This window comes from Colius striatus, chromosome 3 (genome assembly GCF_028858725.1).
Source record: "Colius striatus isolate bColStr4 chromosome 3, bColStr4.1.hap1, whole genome shotgun sequence".
In the NCBI taxonomy this organism is placed as follows: domain Eukaryota; kingdom Metazoa; phylum Chordata; class Aves; order Coliiformes; family Coliidae; genus Colius; species Colius striatus.
Window position 1 is genome coordinate 10,409,891 of NC_084761.1, and position 17,491 is coordinate 10,427,381.

The following is a 17,491-nucleotide window of genomic DNA, read 5'->3' on the forward strand; positions in this document are numbered from 1 at the left end:
ATGAGTATTACAGGTTAGTCTGACTATACAGTTAGTAATGCAACAGATAATTCTTGATGGGTGCACACCTTCCTATGTTCAGGTGGAAGCTGATGTGCAACATTCTGTCTTGGTGATGTATTGAAAGCACACCCTGAGAATTATAAACCTTTATGCTTCTGGCATATGAGCTCAGTGATGGTGTAGACTAAATTCTGTCTGCATCCAAATAGTTTTGTGTTCATGACTGTTGATATGTTACTTTTGCATTTAAACAACTTTGTATCAAAGAAGGTGTAATTTGGCTCATGATTTACATAGCAAACTAAAATACAGCCGAGAGGAAGCTTGTTAAAAACCTGTTCTGATTGTAGTAAACTTTTGTAACTTTTTTTTAGGATGGAGCAAGACTTTACTACATCCTAAGTAGCTCTTCTAAAGAGCTATTCTTAGGTACAGTCAGTTGAAGTATTTATATTCCTCATCTTTGTACAGAAATTCATGTATTGCTTTAATATTTTCTGTGCTTAGAGGAAAAAATGGGATAATCTAGTTTTAATGTGTTTTATGGCTAAAGAAATTAATCTTTCATTAGCTGTTGTTTTAAGAGTTCGTGACACAGTTTATGCAAAAGACTTCTTAGTGAATCAATTTATCAGGTATAATTCCTTATCAAGACAGGTGCAGTAATAATAAATGTGAAGCAAATGAGGCCAGGCCACTTTTGGGTCATTTAAATAAGGAGTGCTAAGATCAGTTCAAGTTCACTGACTCTTCCTCACCTACTTTTTAATGCCAGCAAAAATGGGCAAAATATTAGTGTTAAATATTGAAGTACTTCTCAAATAAACGTGTAAACTATTTCTGATTACCTGATCTGGTGAATGTGATTGTTTACCTCCTTGCTTAGTCTTGGAAGCAAATAGAGATAACCAACAAGCCTTCAAAATTCTGTGTTTTAATTGTTTCCATTTTTGTCTTTCACAGAGATGAATTTAATATTAAAGTTCTTCAGGCTTTTGTTGAACTCCATGAGTTCGCTGATCTCAATCTTGTACAAGCCTTAAGGTGAGTAAATTCCTGCTTTTTTTTTGGTTTGACCCATGCTTCCTTTATCAAACTGCATGTTCATACGAGTCGCTGTGTTGATTTACTCATCAGAAAGCTTATCTACAGTTCAGCACCATTATAGGCATTACTGTGCAAGTAATGGAGAGGCAGCTCTGGTTTAACCCTTCCAGTTGCTTGTGTGTGTGCTGCTTTTTGAAGGTGAAAACTTGTAATTATTTCAGTTAAACAATTAAAACATAGACGTAACTCTTTGGTGTGCCTGTCAGACCTGGACGTCTTAGCACAGAGATAGGTACAAGACCAAACAAACCCCTAACCCAAGCAAATAAATTATTTTCTTTGCTGATATCTTCTTTCCTTCCACTTCAACTTGTTCCTCTGGGCGGGCAAGGGGAGAATCTTACGGCCCCTAATCAGTTCAGTTACAAATAGGTAAACTTTGAATCAACTATTTCCTTCTCCTTTCCTCAGAGTTTCCCACTTGTCATGTTAAGGAAAGTGTAATATTATGCATTTCTCCCTTGTTGAGTGAACACTTGTTTTCTCTGGGATGCCAGCATACAGTCGCCTTATGAAATCTCTTCTCATAATGGTGGAAATTCATAACAGATCTAGCAAATTAAGTTGATTTAGACAGCTCTGCCAGTTTCGTTGCCACAAGTGACTCCCTCCTGACATCAGATAAATTGAAATATCCATGGGATCTTTGTCTCTGGTGCAGTGCCTTGTGATGTGGAGTCAGAACAGCTTTCCTATGGTTGAGTGATGTGGTGATGATGATTTGTGAGCTGCCTGAGGCTTGAGCTAAGGAAGCCTTTTCTCTGGCCGCCAAAGCTTGTCTGAGAGGCTTCGTATTCCTATCTCTTTTACACAGTTTAACATTAGGTTTAACTTTATTCTTCCTTAGCAGCTGCTACTATTAAATGTTTGTATTTTGGTAGCTTACAAAATTCGTGATCTGGGTTGGAACCTTGCATGAGGTGAGTAGAAGACAGTATATAGAGCTGATAAACTAAAGGTGGCCTGCGACACTTAAATATAATATCCTGAACTGAAAACTGATGAAGACAGGGATAAATGGTTATTGTATTGGCACCCAGGGTACAGGGAATATTGAGAACTTGTTTTGCATGGCAGAGCATGTAACTTTGCTGATTAAGATCTTTTTTAAATTCAGATAATTCTTTTGCTAAGAAAGAAAAGAAGTGATTAAATTAATTGGAGCTTTTCAGTGCCACGGTGTGCCAAAAGTAAATTTGTGAAGACTTCTGTCCTGTATGCATTCCAGTGTACCTGTATATAAAAATAGGCAGTTATGAATATAAAAGCTCTATTTTGGTTCATGCTGCTAAACAAGAACACAGGTCTCCTGCATATGTTACTTAAAATGTCTGAGGTGATATCATGAGTCTTTGTTTTTAAGATCTGGGTCTGATTCTTGTAGGCTGAACTCACACTAGACAGCTCCTCTCTTAGCATGGAGTTTTTCTTGTTGATGGTTCTATTTTTTAAATGTTTGAGGAGTTCAAATAAAGATGTTCAGTGTTTTTTTTTTTTTTATTCCTTGCTTCTCTTCCTCACCAGAAGTACTTTCTGTAATGTGTCCTTTTTCATTGTAAATAAAGTCTAGCTGAGTGTTTATTGCTTTTAGTACCAGGGAATCCAAGGAGGGTTGAACTGATTGTTTTCCCACAGCATTCTCGTAGCAAAAATGGGATGCATACAGAAAATTGTTTACTAGTCTGGAAAAAAGAGAGACTCTCAGAATATGAACTGCCATATTATCTTGCCTGATAGCATGCAGTGTTGCTGGCTGAATTACTGGGCTAGCCATCTGTGCATGTTGCTTTTTAATAGCTCCTGACTTGTGTGTTGAGAGACTGAGAACGTATTTTAGGACATTTTGTATAGATATTGCTGGGTTTTTTTGTTTGTTTCTGATTTATTGGTAATATATGCTTATTGCATAAATACTGGAATGAGCCTAACAACTCATCTTCCCTTTTGTAGGCAGTTTCTGTGGAGTTTCAGACTCCCAGGAGAGGCTCAAAAAATTGATCGTATGATGGAAGCTTTTGCTTCACGCTATTGCCTTTGTAACCCAGGAGTCTTCCAGTCTACAGGTTAGTCACAGGAAACAATAGGAGTTCTCAAGTGTACATATACTTTTGTGGATCATATATGTTATTCTACATCTGATGCAGGGAGATGATGGCCATCTTGGAAGTTCAGGATAAAATAATATGTGAAATAAGAAATTTCTGAGAACTGAGAAAATACAACTGCCTAATCCTGCACTTTGTTTCCAGGAGGTGCGAGCTGATGGTCGGAATGCATTTCCCTTTATAAAGCTTCAACATTAATATGTGTCTAAGCCAATTAATGTATAAAACATTAATAATGTATAAAACTTTAGAAATGTCACCAAAGATTTTGGCTAGGAACTGGAAATGAAAGATTCTCAGGGACTTAGAGGCATAAAAGACCAATAGGTTGGGTAGTTTTGTCTGTGAGAAGGGATTTACACCTCGTTATCTCTGCATCAGGTCCTCTTACATGTAGCTATATTAACAAAAATTGATGGCTTTCTAGATATGACTGTATCCCTTTAGCAGTCTACTCAGCAATAATTTATCTCAGTTAGAAATCCACGTAATTTTCATTGGATTACTTGGTTTAGAATTACTCAAGTCCTAAAAGCTAACAAAACTTTGTGATCCTGCACCGGATGCCCTCACACCTTGACATTGTTGGGCTGTTTGGTTATACACACAGAGCTTCCTGTTGGTCACTTGGTTTGAAGAACAAATAGGCTAGGAAAAGGTTAATGTAAACTGGATCTGCAACAGCTAGAGAGGAAAATACTGAAAAGAAAATGCTGAAGATACAAACACATTTTTCTTCTGTGTAGCAGGGAGATGTACATCCTGCTGCTTCTTGTGCGCGGTCTCGTACTCGAATTGTTTGAGAATAAATCATAAGCATAACCATGTCAAGAGACATGAGAAGATCTCCTTTGTTATTTTTTGATACTATTCAGCAATACTGGCTATCTCATGTATGCCCAGAAATTGAGTCAATGTCATTTTCAGTCTGTTTAAATGCAGTTGATATATTAAAGAGACTGTTCTTTCTCTTTGAAGAGAGCTTTGGAAGTACTTTGAGAGGGAATCTGATTGACCAAGTCTGTTGTAAGATATACCCATCTAGGCAAAATCAGAGTGCAGGGAACGTTTTGCCCAACAAACGCTTCAGTGTTTTAAATACAGTGTTAATTTAGGGTGATAGTAAGGATTTCAAAGCGTTCAAAACCACTTTTGAATTCTCTTGTACTGTTTTTCTCACACTGGCTTTTAATTTGAGTTATGTATTTTTTCCTTCTTCAGTTTACTTGAACAGTTTAAATACAGATTTGAGACTGCTGTTGTGTCTAGTGGTCAGATTTTTTTCACTACCTCTTTCTTTATCAGTCAGGATGAGCTATATATTTCTTTTACAAGTTTGTGCCACAAAACACAGAAGGATAAATGACTTCTCAAATCTTATTTCAGATACATGCTATGTGCTTTCATTTGCGATCATTATGTTAAATACCAGTCTGCACAACCACAATGTAAGAGATAAACCAACAGTGGAGAGATTTATTTCTATGAATCGTGGAATTAATGAAGGTGGAGACCTTCCAGAAGAATTACTACGGGTAAGTTAGACTGGGTAAGACAAGGCGTTGCTTTGTATTTTTAATAGGAAACTTGCAAGTGTGTACAACAGTTCTCAGGCAAATTTGCCTGAGAAAAAGTAATAGGAACATTTTCTAGCATGCATAACCATTTGAGTAGCTGAAAGAAGCATTTTCTGATATTCACAGCTGCTTTGAGCTAGTTCTTTGTGTATTGAGTCCTTTGTATAGGAGAGTAGATTCCAGAGAAAACAGTGTGTGTGTCTCAGTAGTCTGAGGATTTGGCTTCTTGTGAAAAATTCTTCTTAAGAAGAAATGGCTTCTTAATAGAAAAAACCCTAATATTTCTGGATAAGTCAGAGAAAGAAAAAAGTAAAAATCATTGTTTCATTATTGCCTTCCCATGTGTGTTGTTGAGCTTCCTCCTGTGTCTTGAGATATCAGTAAAATTACTTCTCTAAGACAGTGTGATGGTCTTAATTGTTTTCTGAAAACCCGGATTCGTTTGGCAAAACTTGTAGTAAATGAGGCCTGAAGCTGAAACCTTTGAAATACTTAATGCTGAAGTTAAAAAGTGTCTCTGCTAAGAGTGGTTATAAAATCTGTTTAAAAAAAAAAACAAACCACAAATTTCTAGATGAAAAGTAGTTCCAGGTCAAACTTTAAGCAGTAAACAGTGATTGAGAAAGGATGGTCCAGAATTTTATGGGCTGTATTCTCCACGCTTTTTACACAAATCACCTGAGCAGCAGTAAGATGTCCTGTTTGCATTTTCTGTTGGACATTTATTAACAAGATTTTTCCCTCTTTTTTTTTTTTATTCTTCTAGAATTTATACGAGAGTATTAAGAATGAGCCATTTAAAATTCCAGAGGATGATGGGAATGATCTAACGCATACATTTTTTAATCCAGATAGAGAAGGTTGGCTGCTGAAATTAGGTTAGTTACAAGGGCAGTTTTGCTGCTATATGTTTGTTCATTGTTAGCATGTTTCCTGCTTCCTTGTCTATCTGCTTTCTTGTGAAGGTAAAGGATTCACTTTGTGATTTCTTTGTATTTAAAAGTGTATGCACCAAAATAAGTAACTCCTTTACATCTGAAAGTTGTTACTTCTTATTTTATGTACCCAAACTAGCAATCTCGTTTCAAACTCGGAGTTTTATTTCTGATACATCAGAAATAAAACCTTGGGAAATGCCGTATGGTATTTACCACGTGGTCTGACTGATGAATAGCAACTGAGTCTCCATAAGGTCATGGCAGAAAACTGTGTGATATTTCAACTCGGTTTTCTGTGTACCAAAAAAACCCAATTTCTCTTCAAGTAGTTATTTTTGTATGTCTTTATTTTTCCATATTATTTGTGAGTTTCTCTTGGTTTGGTTTTGGCTATGATTTTTTAATGAGTGGTTTAAATGTGCCTTCTTGTTTTCCTTATGGCCTATGACCTATCACCTTTCTGTTCTGTGACTGGCTGTCTCTGCTTATTCTGCATTAGGAGGTACGTATCTGATTGCTTTCCAGTCCCCTCTTCTTCAGTTGCTCATTCTTTTATTTTCTTCCTCCTTCCTCCTTTTTGTTTTGGTTTCTTTTTCTTTTAAAATCAAATTTATTGTAGCATTTTGCTTTTTCACTCAGTGTCACTAACAGTATCATCAGCAGTGCTCTGAAAGACTGGCACATCAGTGTGTAGCTCACATGCAACTGTGTTCTGCAAAAGAAGAAAGTGTTTATGTGCAAAGCAGGAAAGTAAAGATGGCTATTCAGTATTCTTTTCTCGTTCACTGAAGAACCTAGCAAGGGAAGAGTGATTTCTACTGGGAGAAGACAACGTGTCTTACTCTTGTAATGAACTTCCACAGTAATTTTGTTACTTGAACATCAATTAGGTTATTGAAAGTTGGATTACTTTTGAAAGATGCATTTATGAAAGCTGTTCTTTTTCTGGTTTCCCTTTTTAAAATAACATATTTAGCTTAATAATATCTTAAAATGCAAATTTAGGGTTGCCGAAACTTCTCTTAACTTGGAATTTCCTGGCACTGCAAGATGGCCTTATTTACAGGCTCTCAAAGTTGATGGGATTCACTTTTCCACTTGGGCGTAGGGATTGTTTTTCCTGTGTAGACTGACTGACACTTTATTTTAACCTTTGTTTTTCAATTATAAAAGCCTCTTTATATATAAACCAGTAGACACTCCAACAGAGCCAGTTGTTGTCCACTTTAATGGATAACTCCTTATTAAATTAGAAGAATCTTTAGCCACCATTCTCCAAGTGTAAAGTGTGAAAAGGGACCGTGTGCTGAGGGGTGCACATGGGGTTGAGTTTGGTGACAGCAGAGCCTGGTTAGCGCTGTGGACCCTCTCTGCTGATTGCACCTGGAAGCTGGTGGTCATGCTAGTGGTGGAAAGAAATAGATGTGAAAAGGAAGCATTTGGAATTCATTCACGTGCTCTCCGGTGTCTTATTTTGACCTCTGCACTACAGATGCTATAGAGCTCTCTTTCTAACTACAAAAAAGCAAAGCTTTTGCTTTTTGACATACATTGGCTCAGCTGGCACAAGTTCAGAGATGACTTTGCAGCTTTTCACCATTTTCTAGCATGCGACAACAGCTATCTCAACAGAAATGGCTTTCTTTTTGTTGCCAGTGCACTCTCATATACTTAAATATATGCTGAGAGTGCAAGCAAGAGTGTGAGTACACGTGGAGGAGGGACAGTATGTCTTGTGGAAGAAGCTGTGAGGAAAAGATGTATAAGAGGAACAAAGACGTTGAAGAAAATGGTGACTGAAAGTCAGTGAGAGCTGCCAGATACTTCTGGACAATCCATCTCTGTCTCTGGCATAAGGTCAATAAAACCAACTTCTCCTTACAATGTAGATGAGAGAGTGCACAGGACACCCGATAGTAAAAGCATGTGTGAAACGAAGGCTGTTGCACGTTAACACTCCCACAGTGTGAGGATTATTAGAATAAAGACATGAAACATGTCCAGAGCCTCTGGTGAATCAGCCTGTAAATGTGTGAAGCTGCACTTGCCTGAAAGACTGCATTTTTTTCCAGCAACCACAAGCAAATACATTTTGCTGATTTAGATGCATTGACCAGAAATAAACCTGGCAGTCTTTTTTTTCTTTATATGTTTTCTTTCTTTTTTTCTCCTCCTTTGAGTTGCCTGTTTGCTAGGAGGCTTAAAATATATGTTGAGAGTACTGGCTCAGTCCACACTGTTTCCATTTTTACAGCCCTTTCTGTTGGGAAACACTTATTGTGAAATGGGTAGGTTTTCCTTCAGTTCTGGAAAATGCTGATATTAAAAATGTCAATATTGTTGAAATGCTGAGGAGATTATTCCTGTGTGACAGTTTAAGTTGTAATAATACTTAACAATGCAGAAGACTTTATATAAAACTACCAATATAACTAAGACAACTCACAAGCCATGAGTGTATAAGGACAGTATTTTGTATTTGGTATTTCTTATAGTCAACTCTTCCCATTTGTCTACTTGAGCCTTTCTTTTTAGCTCATTATTCCCTGGGCAGGAGATGGATATCATGGAACTTCATATATTGTCTAATTCATCTATCCTAACATAACATCTTTCTAGCCTGGCATTGGGTTTTAGAAAGCTGGGAAGGTGCAAAATGCTTTTGGAGAGCTTACTGCTCTGAATTGTTCAGAGGTGACTTTGTGCAAGTTCAGCTGCCAAACCTGGCAGCCATTCTGGTTTTATCTATCTGGACTCAGCTGGTGCCTTTATATAGACATCTTTATCTTGGTAAGCCTACCAGGTTATCATTCAGTTCTACATTGTCTGAAGCATGGTGTAATGAAAGTGAAAAACTGGAAGCTGCTGAGTGCTAATGAATCCTCACATAGATCAACTTGAGGTGTTGGGAGCTTTTAGATTTTTCTACATCATCATTATTAGTGGTGTTGGTACCATGAAATTTTCTGCCTTCCACTTTGAGGTGTTTTGAAATTGTTGTCTGTGCTTTCTGTCCTAATGCCTAAGACAGGGAGGCACTCCTGGCCTAAAACAGCTTATCTTGGCAAGTACTTGGTTCTCCTCTGCTTAGAGGGAAACTGTGACATTATTTAACCAAACTGGAGAGGAAATGCTTCGAGCCAGACACATGATCATGTTAAGTTTTCCTTCCAGTCAGGCAGTTACTGAGAGCTTGGAGGTTGTCCAAAACTTCATATCCGGGCCTGTCCCACCAGTGATGCTTATTCCAGCACATCTGTCCTTCCTTGTTTCTCTGCCCTAGGCTGGGGACAGAGCATAGTCGTGGTTCAGGAAACTGGGACCTTCTGGTGTGTGCCTGGCTCTCGTAGTAACTGATGCTCTTCCAGGTTGAGGCAGTGAATATTATGGTTGGGGAGAAAACTTCTTTTCCACAAAACTCCAACTTTAAGCCAGTCATCTGTGTTAACTGTACCATTCCTGAGTCTGTTCTGCCTAGTGCTATCTAAGTGAACTGAGAGGAAATAAACATTCTTGATGTGTGCATCTCTCTCCCCACTACAACTTCATGTGCTGAAGATTTGGATAGAGTTTTCTAACTTTACACATGTACTTTGTTTAATTTTGAAATTGGTGTTTCTTAAGTCATTTATTGGTTTGCTCTTTAGAATAGGTGGTTTCTTTCACCTTGTTCTGTAATTTGTGCTTTGCCTAGTGTTGAAAAAAAAGAAGAGGACCCTATGTTGAGTTCCACAGATGAAGAGGGTTTCTGTTCCCCTTTCTGTACACTTTCCCTTGTTGTGGCTTTTTTATTGTAGTTCCCTTAGATTTCTACCTACAAGGTAGCATGCTGCTTTATTTTAGTGTTTGAGGTGTCTTTGCACCTTAGTGAGCTGGATCTTTCAGAAGTGCATCACTTTTATCTCTCCATTTCTGTAAAGGTTTATGGATTCATTCTCTGATTTTCTTGATCCTCTTCTGCCAATTTAATTCCCTCCAGTTTTAAAAGGCCTTTAGCTGGAATGAGATAAGAAAGTATGGTACTAAACTCTTTGTTGCTGTTTTGTGAGCCTGCAGCAATCCCAGCCAAGGAAAGGAATGTTTTCTTATCACCAGTCCTTACCCATTAATCTTGCATATGGCATTTACGGGCCACAAAGCCTTATCAACCAGCTTCTTGGGCTTTAGCCCAATGTAAAGCCATATTAAATGCATGTTGTATAGTGACCCCTGCAAACTTGATGAGGACAGATTAGATTGCCCTCCAAGCTTAATTAGAGTTTCTGTGCTGTTGACAGCTGCATCTAAGTAATGGGGTGGGGAGAAAGAGACATATATGTGAAAATAGTTCTTTATCCTGCCTTGCTGATTTTTTTTCTGGAAGAGTAACTCAGGCTTGGTGGAACAGGAACTTGGGGGCTATTTCTGTGACTCTGAGTGCTGTAACCTGGTGAGCTACTGACTGTTTCAGGGAGAAGGGAGCAGTAAGAGGGATGTTGTTGGAAATAATCTTCTTTCTGGCTTTAACAACAATTCTGGAGGTGGCAATGTTCCATGACAAAAGCTTCATCAAAACAGCAGCATAGTTACAGAAGGTTTCAGGTTTGAGAAATCTGGCTCTTCCAAAGAGAAGGGATGTTGTCAGGAAAAATTTCAGCCAACTCAGCTGTCATTTACTATTTGGCACTTCATACTGTTCGAGGAGATGTGTGTTGTAAGTCCATTGTTTCTGCCTTAAAGTGTAGACAGGCCTTCTTTTAAATATGTGGTTGTTCTTTGATTGTTTTTAAATGGTGTTTCAGCATGGTATCATAGTTCATGTGAAAAATATTTTTCCAGTTTAAGCTGCCTCTGTCATAGTCACCTGTTTGCCTGAGTGTTTTGTCCTCTCTGCTGCCAAATTGTTGTTCTACTAGAACCGGGCAAGCTGTGGCATCTGATGCTGGCTGATGTTACCTGTTAGCTTGGAAAATGTGGCTGTAAAAATGTTACATGATGTTAATCTGGTAACTTGAGTGAGCAGAATGAGACTTCAAGTGATGACAAGGAACACTGGGTTTCATGAAGCAGTGCTTTTAGGGCCGTAGCAGTGGCTGCCCTGGCAGTCATCTGGACTTTGCTGCTGCTGATTCATTGATCTGGAAGTGAGTCAAGCTAAAGTTCATCAACTTTCTGTTCCCAGCCCAAATACTTCCTGCTACTTGAATCAGCTCTCAGTCAAGGTGATGGGAATTTTTCTAGTGACTCACGTGCCAGCGTGAATGTTTCTGCAATGCTCCGTTTAAGGATCTGTCACAGCGGTTGTATTAAAATGCCACCAATTCTTCCCTCACTGTCTGCAGTTCCCTCAACCATTCATTCTGTCACGGCTTCTGCATCTTGCACTGTTTTGCCTTCTCTTATTTCACCACACCTGCTTGCAGATGAAATTTTTTCTTAAGATGTGTGTGTGTGTAGTGGAAACAAGAAGTTTGAGTGCATTGAAGGTTGCAGTGTGTTAGCACTGGGCTGTCCTGTAGGTTGTGAAGCCAAGCAAAAGGAAGGTATGACATGCAACACACTTGGGCTGTAATGCAAACATGCAGTGAGCTGGTATCAAGAAACTGTGATATTCCTAGAATTGTTCTCTGATATGATTTGGATTTGTGTATGAAACAAAATGGCAGCTATCACAAGCAGAAAAAGGAAGATTAAAAATTATGCTCATATCTTAGTTGTACGACTTGGATTAAGTTGGGGGTCTTGTGTTTATTCATGGAGCTGTTACGCATGGGTGTTCAATAGCAAGATCAGCTGCTTTGAAATGTGGAGTTAATGAGATTAAATCACTGCTGAATGGATGATGCACAGGTGCTGACAGAATCCTGAAGTCAGATAACTATGGTGGAACTAAGCCTGGATATTAATAATGCGTGACTGCTTCATCTACTGTTGTCTTTGCTGGAAATGAGTTTGTAAAATAATATAATTGTGGAATGCTGAAGTGTGTTCTGAAGTAGCCAATGGCAGAAAACCAGCTGATGGGGCCAGGACAATAATGTGTGTTTCTAAAAGGAACTGCCCCCTACAGGATGACATTAGCAGGTGTAGGAAAGGGGAGCTCTCTGGTTAAGGCAGGAAAAAAAGCAGGCATTTTTGGAGCAGTAGCTATTTCTTCTGTCAAGTGTATTCAGTGATACATTAACTTGTAAAGAGAACATGTTTTTAAAATACTAAATGAGGAAGAGTGACTAGCAATGGTACTTTCTGATGTAGCATTTGCTCCTTGTTGATGACACAGGCTGTTTGTTCTGCTAAAGTTTATAAGCATCTTACTCATTTGATGTTGACTCTGAAAGTTGAAATAGGTTCCTAATCACATGTATGCTCACGAGCAGAGTGAAAGGAAGGGAATAAAATGCCCTTAATTTCATGGATGGCACCCTTTCCTTGTACCAGGCAGACAGTGGAAAGGGTTAGACCTCTTGCTGGAACTCTGTGACGGATTTTGCTGGTGACTGGCCTCCCTTTGCAGCAGCATTGGCCACCTTTCTGTGGGCTGTACAGCGTGAATATTTTCCATGCAGTAACTGACTGTGGTGGCATGGACAGAGGGAGAGAGTCTGGCTGCTGGAGCTGTTGCTTTCATTCTGTGTGAGAGAGGGGACATTGGCAACTTCAGAGCATACAGGTTTTGTGGCTGGTCAGCAACACCATAGTTAATGCTGTCTCAGGAGTTCGGTCTTACCACAAGAGTCACAGTAATGTTTTCCTTTAACCTCAGCTCATCTGTGCCTGATCCATTTACAATTCATTAATGAAGCCAAAACCAGGCAAAATGAAATTACTTTCTTATCCATTGTTGAAGCCTTGACAGCAACACACGTTTGATTCAGCTCTACCTTTGGGTTGTAGGGGGAAGAGTGAAAACGTGGAAACGGAGGTGGTTTATTCTGACTGATAATTGCCTATATTACTTTGAATACACAACAGTGAGTATATATTACAGTGAACTTTCTTTGTACTTTCAAGATACTAAAGTGGCTAATGTGATATTTTCTTATTTTTTTAGGACAAAGAACCTAGAGGAATTATTCCACTAGAAAACCTTAGCATAAGAGAAGTTGAAGACCCTCGAAAACCAGTAAGATATTTTTGTTTGGTGGTTGTTTTTTTTAATGGAGCTAAGTAAGTGAGATGGAATTTAGGTGTAGTGTTAAATGAAGATATTTGTCAGATTTGTTTTGGTTTTTAAATTGATGGCTTCATTTCTTACTCTCCAGAACTGCTTTGAGCTCTATAACCCTAGTCATAAAGGTCAAGTAATTAAAGCATGTAAAACTGAAGCTGATGGGAGAGTGGTGGAAGGCAACCATGTGGTGTACAGAATATCTGCTCCCACTCCAGAAGAAAAGGAAGAGTGGATCAAATCTATCAAGTGAGTTTAAAGTCTTCAATGTCTTTCAGAAATGAAATGTAAGCTTATTTTGTAGTAAGATACTAAGAGAATTTGTGTTCTAACTGAAAAATTCTGACGTGGCAATGTCTTCTTGGATTAATGACAGCCTACATGGGGCTGATGGATCAAGATACAAGTCTCCTCTTCCCGGCCTGTCCTAAGGAGATTGTGCTGTTAACTTAAATAAGGAAAACTTGGCTTTTTTGGCTTTTAATTTTCTTTCCTTTTGACAACTGTAAAGCATTGTGTGAATCGTAATCTTACTTCACCTCATAATCAACTGTAGTGACATGTACTTTAAGCGTGTTCACGGTGCAACCTTGAACTTTCACAGCTTGACTTTATCTTGGCAGATTTATTAAGCAGACCTTCACTTTAGTGGTCAAGATGAAGGTTCAAACTCTATAACCATCACAGCTGAGTAGCATCTTATTCTAAAGAAATGTTTGTGGTGCTTAAAAGTCAGCTGTCCATTATCTTATTAAGAGCAAGTCATCCACAGCGAAGAGAGGACAAAATAGTTCTAGTTTTCCAAAGCAAGTATTTGTTAACGGTTCCTTTTCTCTCTTCTAGAGCAAGTATCAGCAGGGATCCCTTCTATGATATGCTGGCAACGAGGAAAAGAAGAATTGCAAATAAGAAATAGAGTATGATCAGCAACTTTTATACCTGCACCAACCTATAAATGAGCATACAGCTGAGTGATAATGTAAAACTTGGACAAACTAAATGAAGATGATGACTGTACATTTTATATAGACACACTTTATTATGACATAAAAACGTGGCAAGACCTTTCAGGGTAAATGGTTATTGGCATATAGTTTGAAGTAAGCTTCAAATCCCAGAGGATGATTACATTGGAACTTAATACAACTAAAAACATGGAAGCCTTGTTTTGACTTGCGTTAGTTACAACTCCAGTTTTATGTAGGCTGAGGGGAAAAGGAATTCAAGGATAATAATATAATGTCCTAACGTGGTTATTTGAATGCATCTCTCATAAAAGGAGTGATTACAAGACTTGCATCTCTCACTGAAATGCAGCACCAAAAGTAAAGTGCAGGGTAACCTAGCACTTAATTTTTCTGTAAGCAGAAAACCCACAGTCTCAATATCTGCTTTCAGATCTTGTGTGCTTTGGGCAGCTGAGTGCAGCTTTCCTTCGGGACTGGCTCTCCCACCCTTATGGAAATAGCTTTTCTTCTTCACAAATGCAACTTGGCAGGAGACTGGCAGCTATGTAGTTCACCAGTTGTGCCAAAGGATTTGGTTGATATGCACTGAAATGTACGCGGGTCCCCACAGCAAAGGTTTGGGGCTGTAGACGTGACACTAAGCGCAGATGTGGTTTGGTGTTTGCCAGTGGGCCAAACCTCATTCCTTCTGCTCATACACTCACAAGAAGCAGTAAGATTTAATGACTGGTTTCGTTTGCTTTTTATATGGTAACATCCTCATGTTTTAGATATGTTGTAGTTTAATTAACACTAAGTTGCCACTAAAGGAGTTAGATGACAGGGCTTGCGTGAGTTTAGGCTTTGCTTGTGAAAACACCCCCAAATAATTTCACATGCTTTTCATGTTTTTAAAGGAAAAAAGAAAGCAAAGTGAAGTCTTTCTGTAAGAAGCAGCTGTAGGGAGCTGAGCAATCAGGATCCAGTCCTTTGCTTGATGGCAGCCTGTGGACATACAGAAAGGTTCAGTGTTCTTATTGCATTCTTAAAGGCGATTTTTCAGATCCGTGCTTCAGCAGTTGAAATGGAAAACATGACTAGGCATCCTTTACTTAGGAAATAAAATCCTACACCTGGGTTACCTGCTGCAACTAAACTCCCCCACAAGCAGGTCTTTTTATCTTTTCATTTTGTAATTTGTGAGAGGTCCCTCAGCAGCCCTGCCCATGGCCTGTCAGTAACACCTAAGCTGCCCGGGCAGATTGTACTGCACCCCTTTGCTTTTGATGGTGTCTATACCATTTTTAAGGTAAAGATCTCCACAGCTGGGGAGACTGCTTCTGTTAGTGTTTCATTTTTCACAAACTTATTGAACCTGACCCGTGCCTACTGTGCCAAGGAATGCTTTGGAGACCCAATACTTTGTCAAAGCAGTTTTGCCTGTTGAGTTGCAGAAGCAGCTCTTGGATACGTTATAGGGAAATGTGCCACACTGGCACAACCACAGACTTACTACTTAGTTGATCTGTTTCAAATCTCCTTTTAACTGTAAAGGAGAGTCTGTTTTGTTATTCCTGTCTTTCTGATTTGCCTTGTTTTGCATGGGGTGCCAGTCTGTGAATGTTTTTGGTTTATTGCATGTTTGCAAGAAATGGCTGAGAGGAAAAGAGCAAAGTAACCTTTTTTACACCTCAGATTTCCCCCAGAGTGTGTGGAATTACAGCCTGCTTGGATTAATGTTCAAACACGAGTACTTCCAAAAGAGTAAAACTCAACTGAAAGAAGTGGAATCCTTAAATAAGTGTCAGTGTGGGGACATCTTTGCTTAATGGAACACATTTAAACCCTTCATAGAAAGGATGCAAGTTGTATGTCCTGTGTTTGACAGCAGCTCTATAACGGTGCTGCTTTGCCTCACCTATTTCGAATCTTCTGTTCCACAGCTTCAAGTTTTGTTTTCAAGCAATCCTTACATCAGTTTTAGCTTTGGGCAAGTAGATTTGTAGTGCAAATAGTGGTAAGGCAGAATCAGTGGTACTAATGAATGTAAAGGTGAAAAGCAGCAAATAAAGTATTTCTGGGAAATGTGAGATTACAAAAAGCATTAATAAGCCATGAAGCACTTTTGTATCAATTCTTATCTTCTGAAATATCACCTTCAAGAAAAATCTATTTATTTAACCAGGTGAGGATGTGTGCCTCTAAGCATGAAGGAAATGCCTTGAGAGTTCATTTGCTGTATTTAGTTTGAAGTTCTTATATCCATCGGAAATAATTATTTAGAGTTACATGTAACTGAGGATATTATAGCAGGACGTATTTCTTAGCATTAAAATGCAACATCCTAAACAGCTATTCGTGGTGCTCAATATATCTTATTTAATTACCAAAGCTAATGGAATTGCGTTCTTGTGTGTTGATAATGTTTGATTTCAGATGTTCTTTGTAACAGTATTAACAGGGAGTGAAACTGGCCTAAAATTTCCAGCAGCCATGAGGCCAGTAAAACAAAGTGGCTTGTGAAAATTTTGGCCAAATCAGGTACTATCCATGAGGGTGAAGAAAAAAATCTCCCGACCTTTCCCTTTTTTATTGGGCTTCAAGTCCAGGGGTAGCTACGAAGAGCAGCTGCTCGGTGGCCTAAAGCAGCGCCTCTTACGGTTTGGCCATGCTGAGGAAGAGCCCTCTGGGGACAGCAGCATCTCCCTCCCCTGTCACACTGACACTGGCATCGTCGTTCAGCTCCTTGTTTTTAACATTGCCCTTTGCAAGGACGGGGGCCAGCGAGAGCCACTGCTGCACCTGCCATGACGGTGGCTTTGCTGTGTGTGAAGCCCTTGGCCACTACCATCAGCCAGGTTGCCAGTGCACTCTGGGGAGGGAGCTGTGTGTAATTGTTAAGCTCAGCTGGACTGACTTAAAATTTTACAACGTTCTGACAAAATAAGCTCTGCGTCACTTCACATTTAGAACGGTTTTAAACTGGTACAAAACGGAACCTTTGTAAACTGAGCAGCATTTATAATGCTTCCTATATAAAAACAATGCATATTTTTAAGAGTTATTACATATCTATGTAGATATGCTTGCTGGAAAAGCTAGGTCTGTTGTAGACCACAGGCTACAAATTAAGACTTGTGGCTTTACCAGTTTCATTTCTATATTTTCTTGGAAAATGTTTCTAGCTAGAGTTTAAATATAAAATGTAAATACTGTACAGATATGTATTGATCTAAGTATTACTTGGTGTACACAAGTGATTTGCATGACATACTCTGTATCAATCATTGTTTAAAATGTGATGTTCCATGTAAATCCACTGCAACATTAATGTTTTCATTTATCATTAAGACTTGTGGCTTCCATCTGGAGATTTTCTCAAAAATAAAGCGTGAAACTCTACTCTTGTATCACTCATCACCAACACAGGGGAGGTCATTACTGATCTATTGAGCTTTTTTAAAGAGATTAAGGTTCAGCTTTGCAGCATGTGTTACAACTGCTCGTGTAAGTAAAAGGCCTCTTCTTCCCTGCCGTTAAACTCTACATCACATTTTGAATGGTTTTAAACTGGTAATTTAAAGTATCAGATTTAAATTTTCAGAGAGAAAAACGTTCAAGTGCAAAATGATGGGTTTGGTAAAGTATTGCTACAGCTCTGAGTGTC

General features: G+C 38.8%; 1 protein-coding gene across 2 annotated transcripts in view; it reads left to right on the forward strand.

The window, feature by feature from the left end:
- CYTH3 (cytohesin 3) overlaps positions 1 to 17,226 on the forward strand; it is a 52,031-nt gene extending 34,805 nt beyond the window's left edge. The window contains exons 6-13 of one of the 2 annotated variants that reach the window (XM_061993263.1): positions 967 to 1,047; positions 3,061 to 3,173; positions 4,602 to 4,750; positions 5,559 to 5,670; positions 12,604 to 12,680; positions 12,761 to 12,832; positions 12,972 to 13,126; positions 13,721 to 17,226. In XM_061993263.1, coding sequence (XP_061849247.1) covers positions 967 to 1,047; positions 3,061 to 3,173; positions 4,602 to 4,750; positions 5,559 to 5,670; positions 12,604 to 12,680; positions 12,761 to 12,832; positions 12,972 to 13,126; positions 13,721 to 13,793 — 832 coding nt within the window. In that variant the 3' untranslated portion in view covers positions 13,794 to 17,226. Of the gene's footprint in view, positions 1 to 966; positions 1,048 to 3,060; positions 3,174 to 4,601; positions 4,751 to 5,558; positions 5,671 to 12,603; positions 12,681 to 12,760; positions 12,833 to 12,971; positions 13,127 to 13,720 lie in introns of those variants that run through there. The other variant, XR_009818471.1, reaches the window with a different exon arrangement.
- The last annotated feature ends 265 nt before the right edge of the window (positions 17,227 to 17,491 follow it).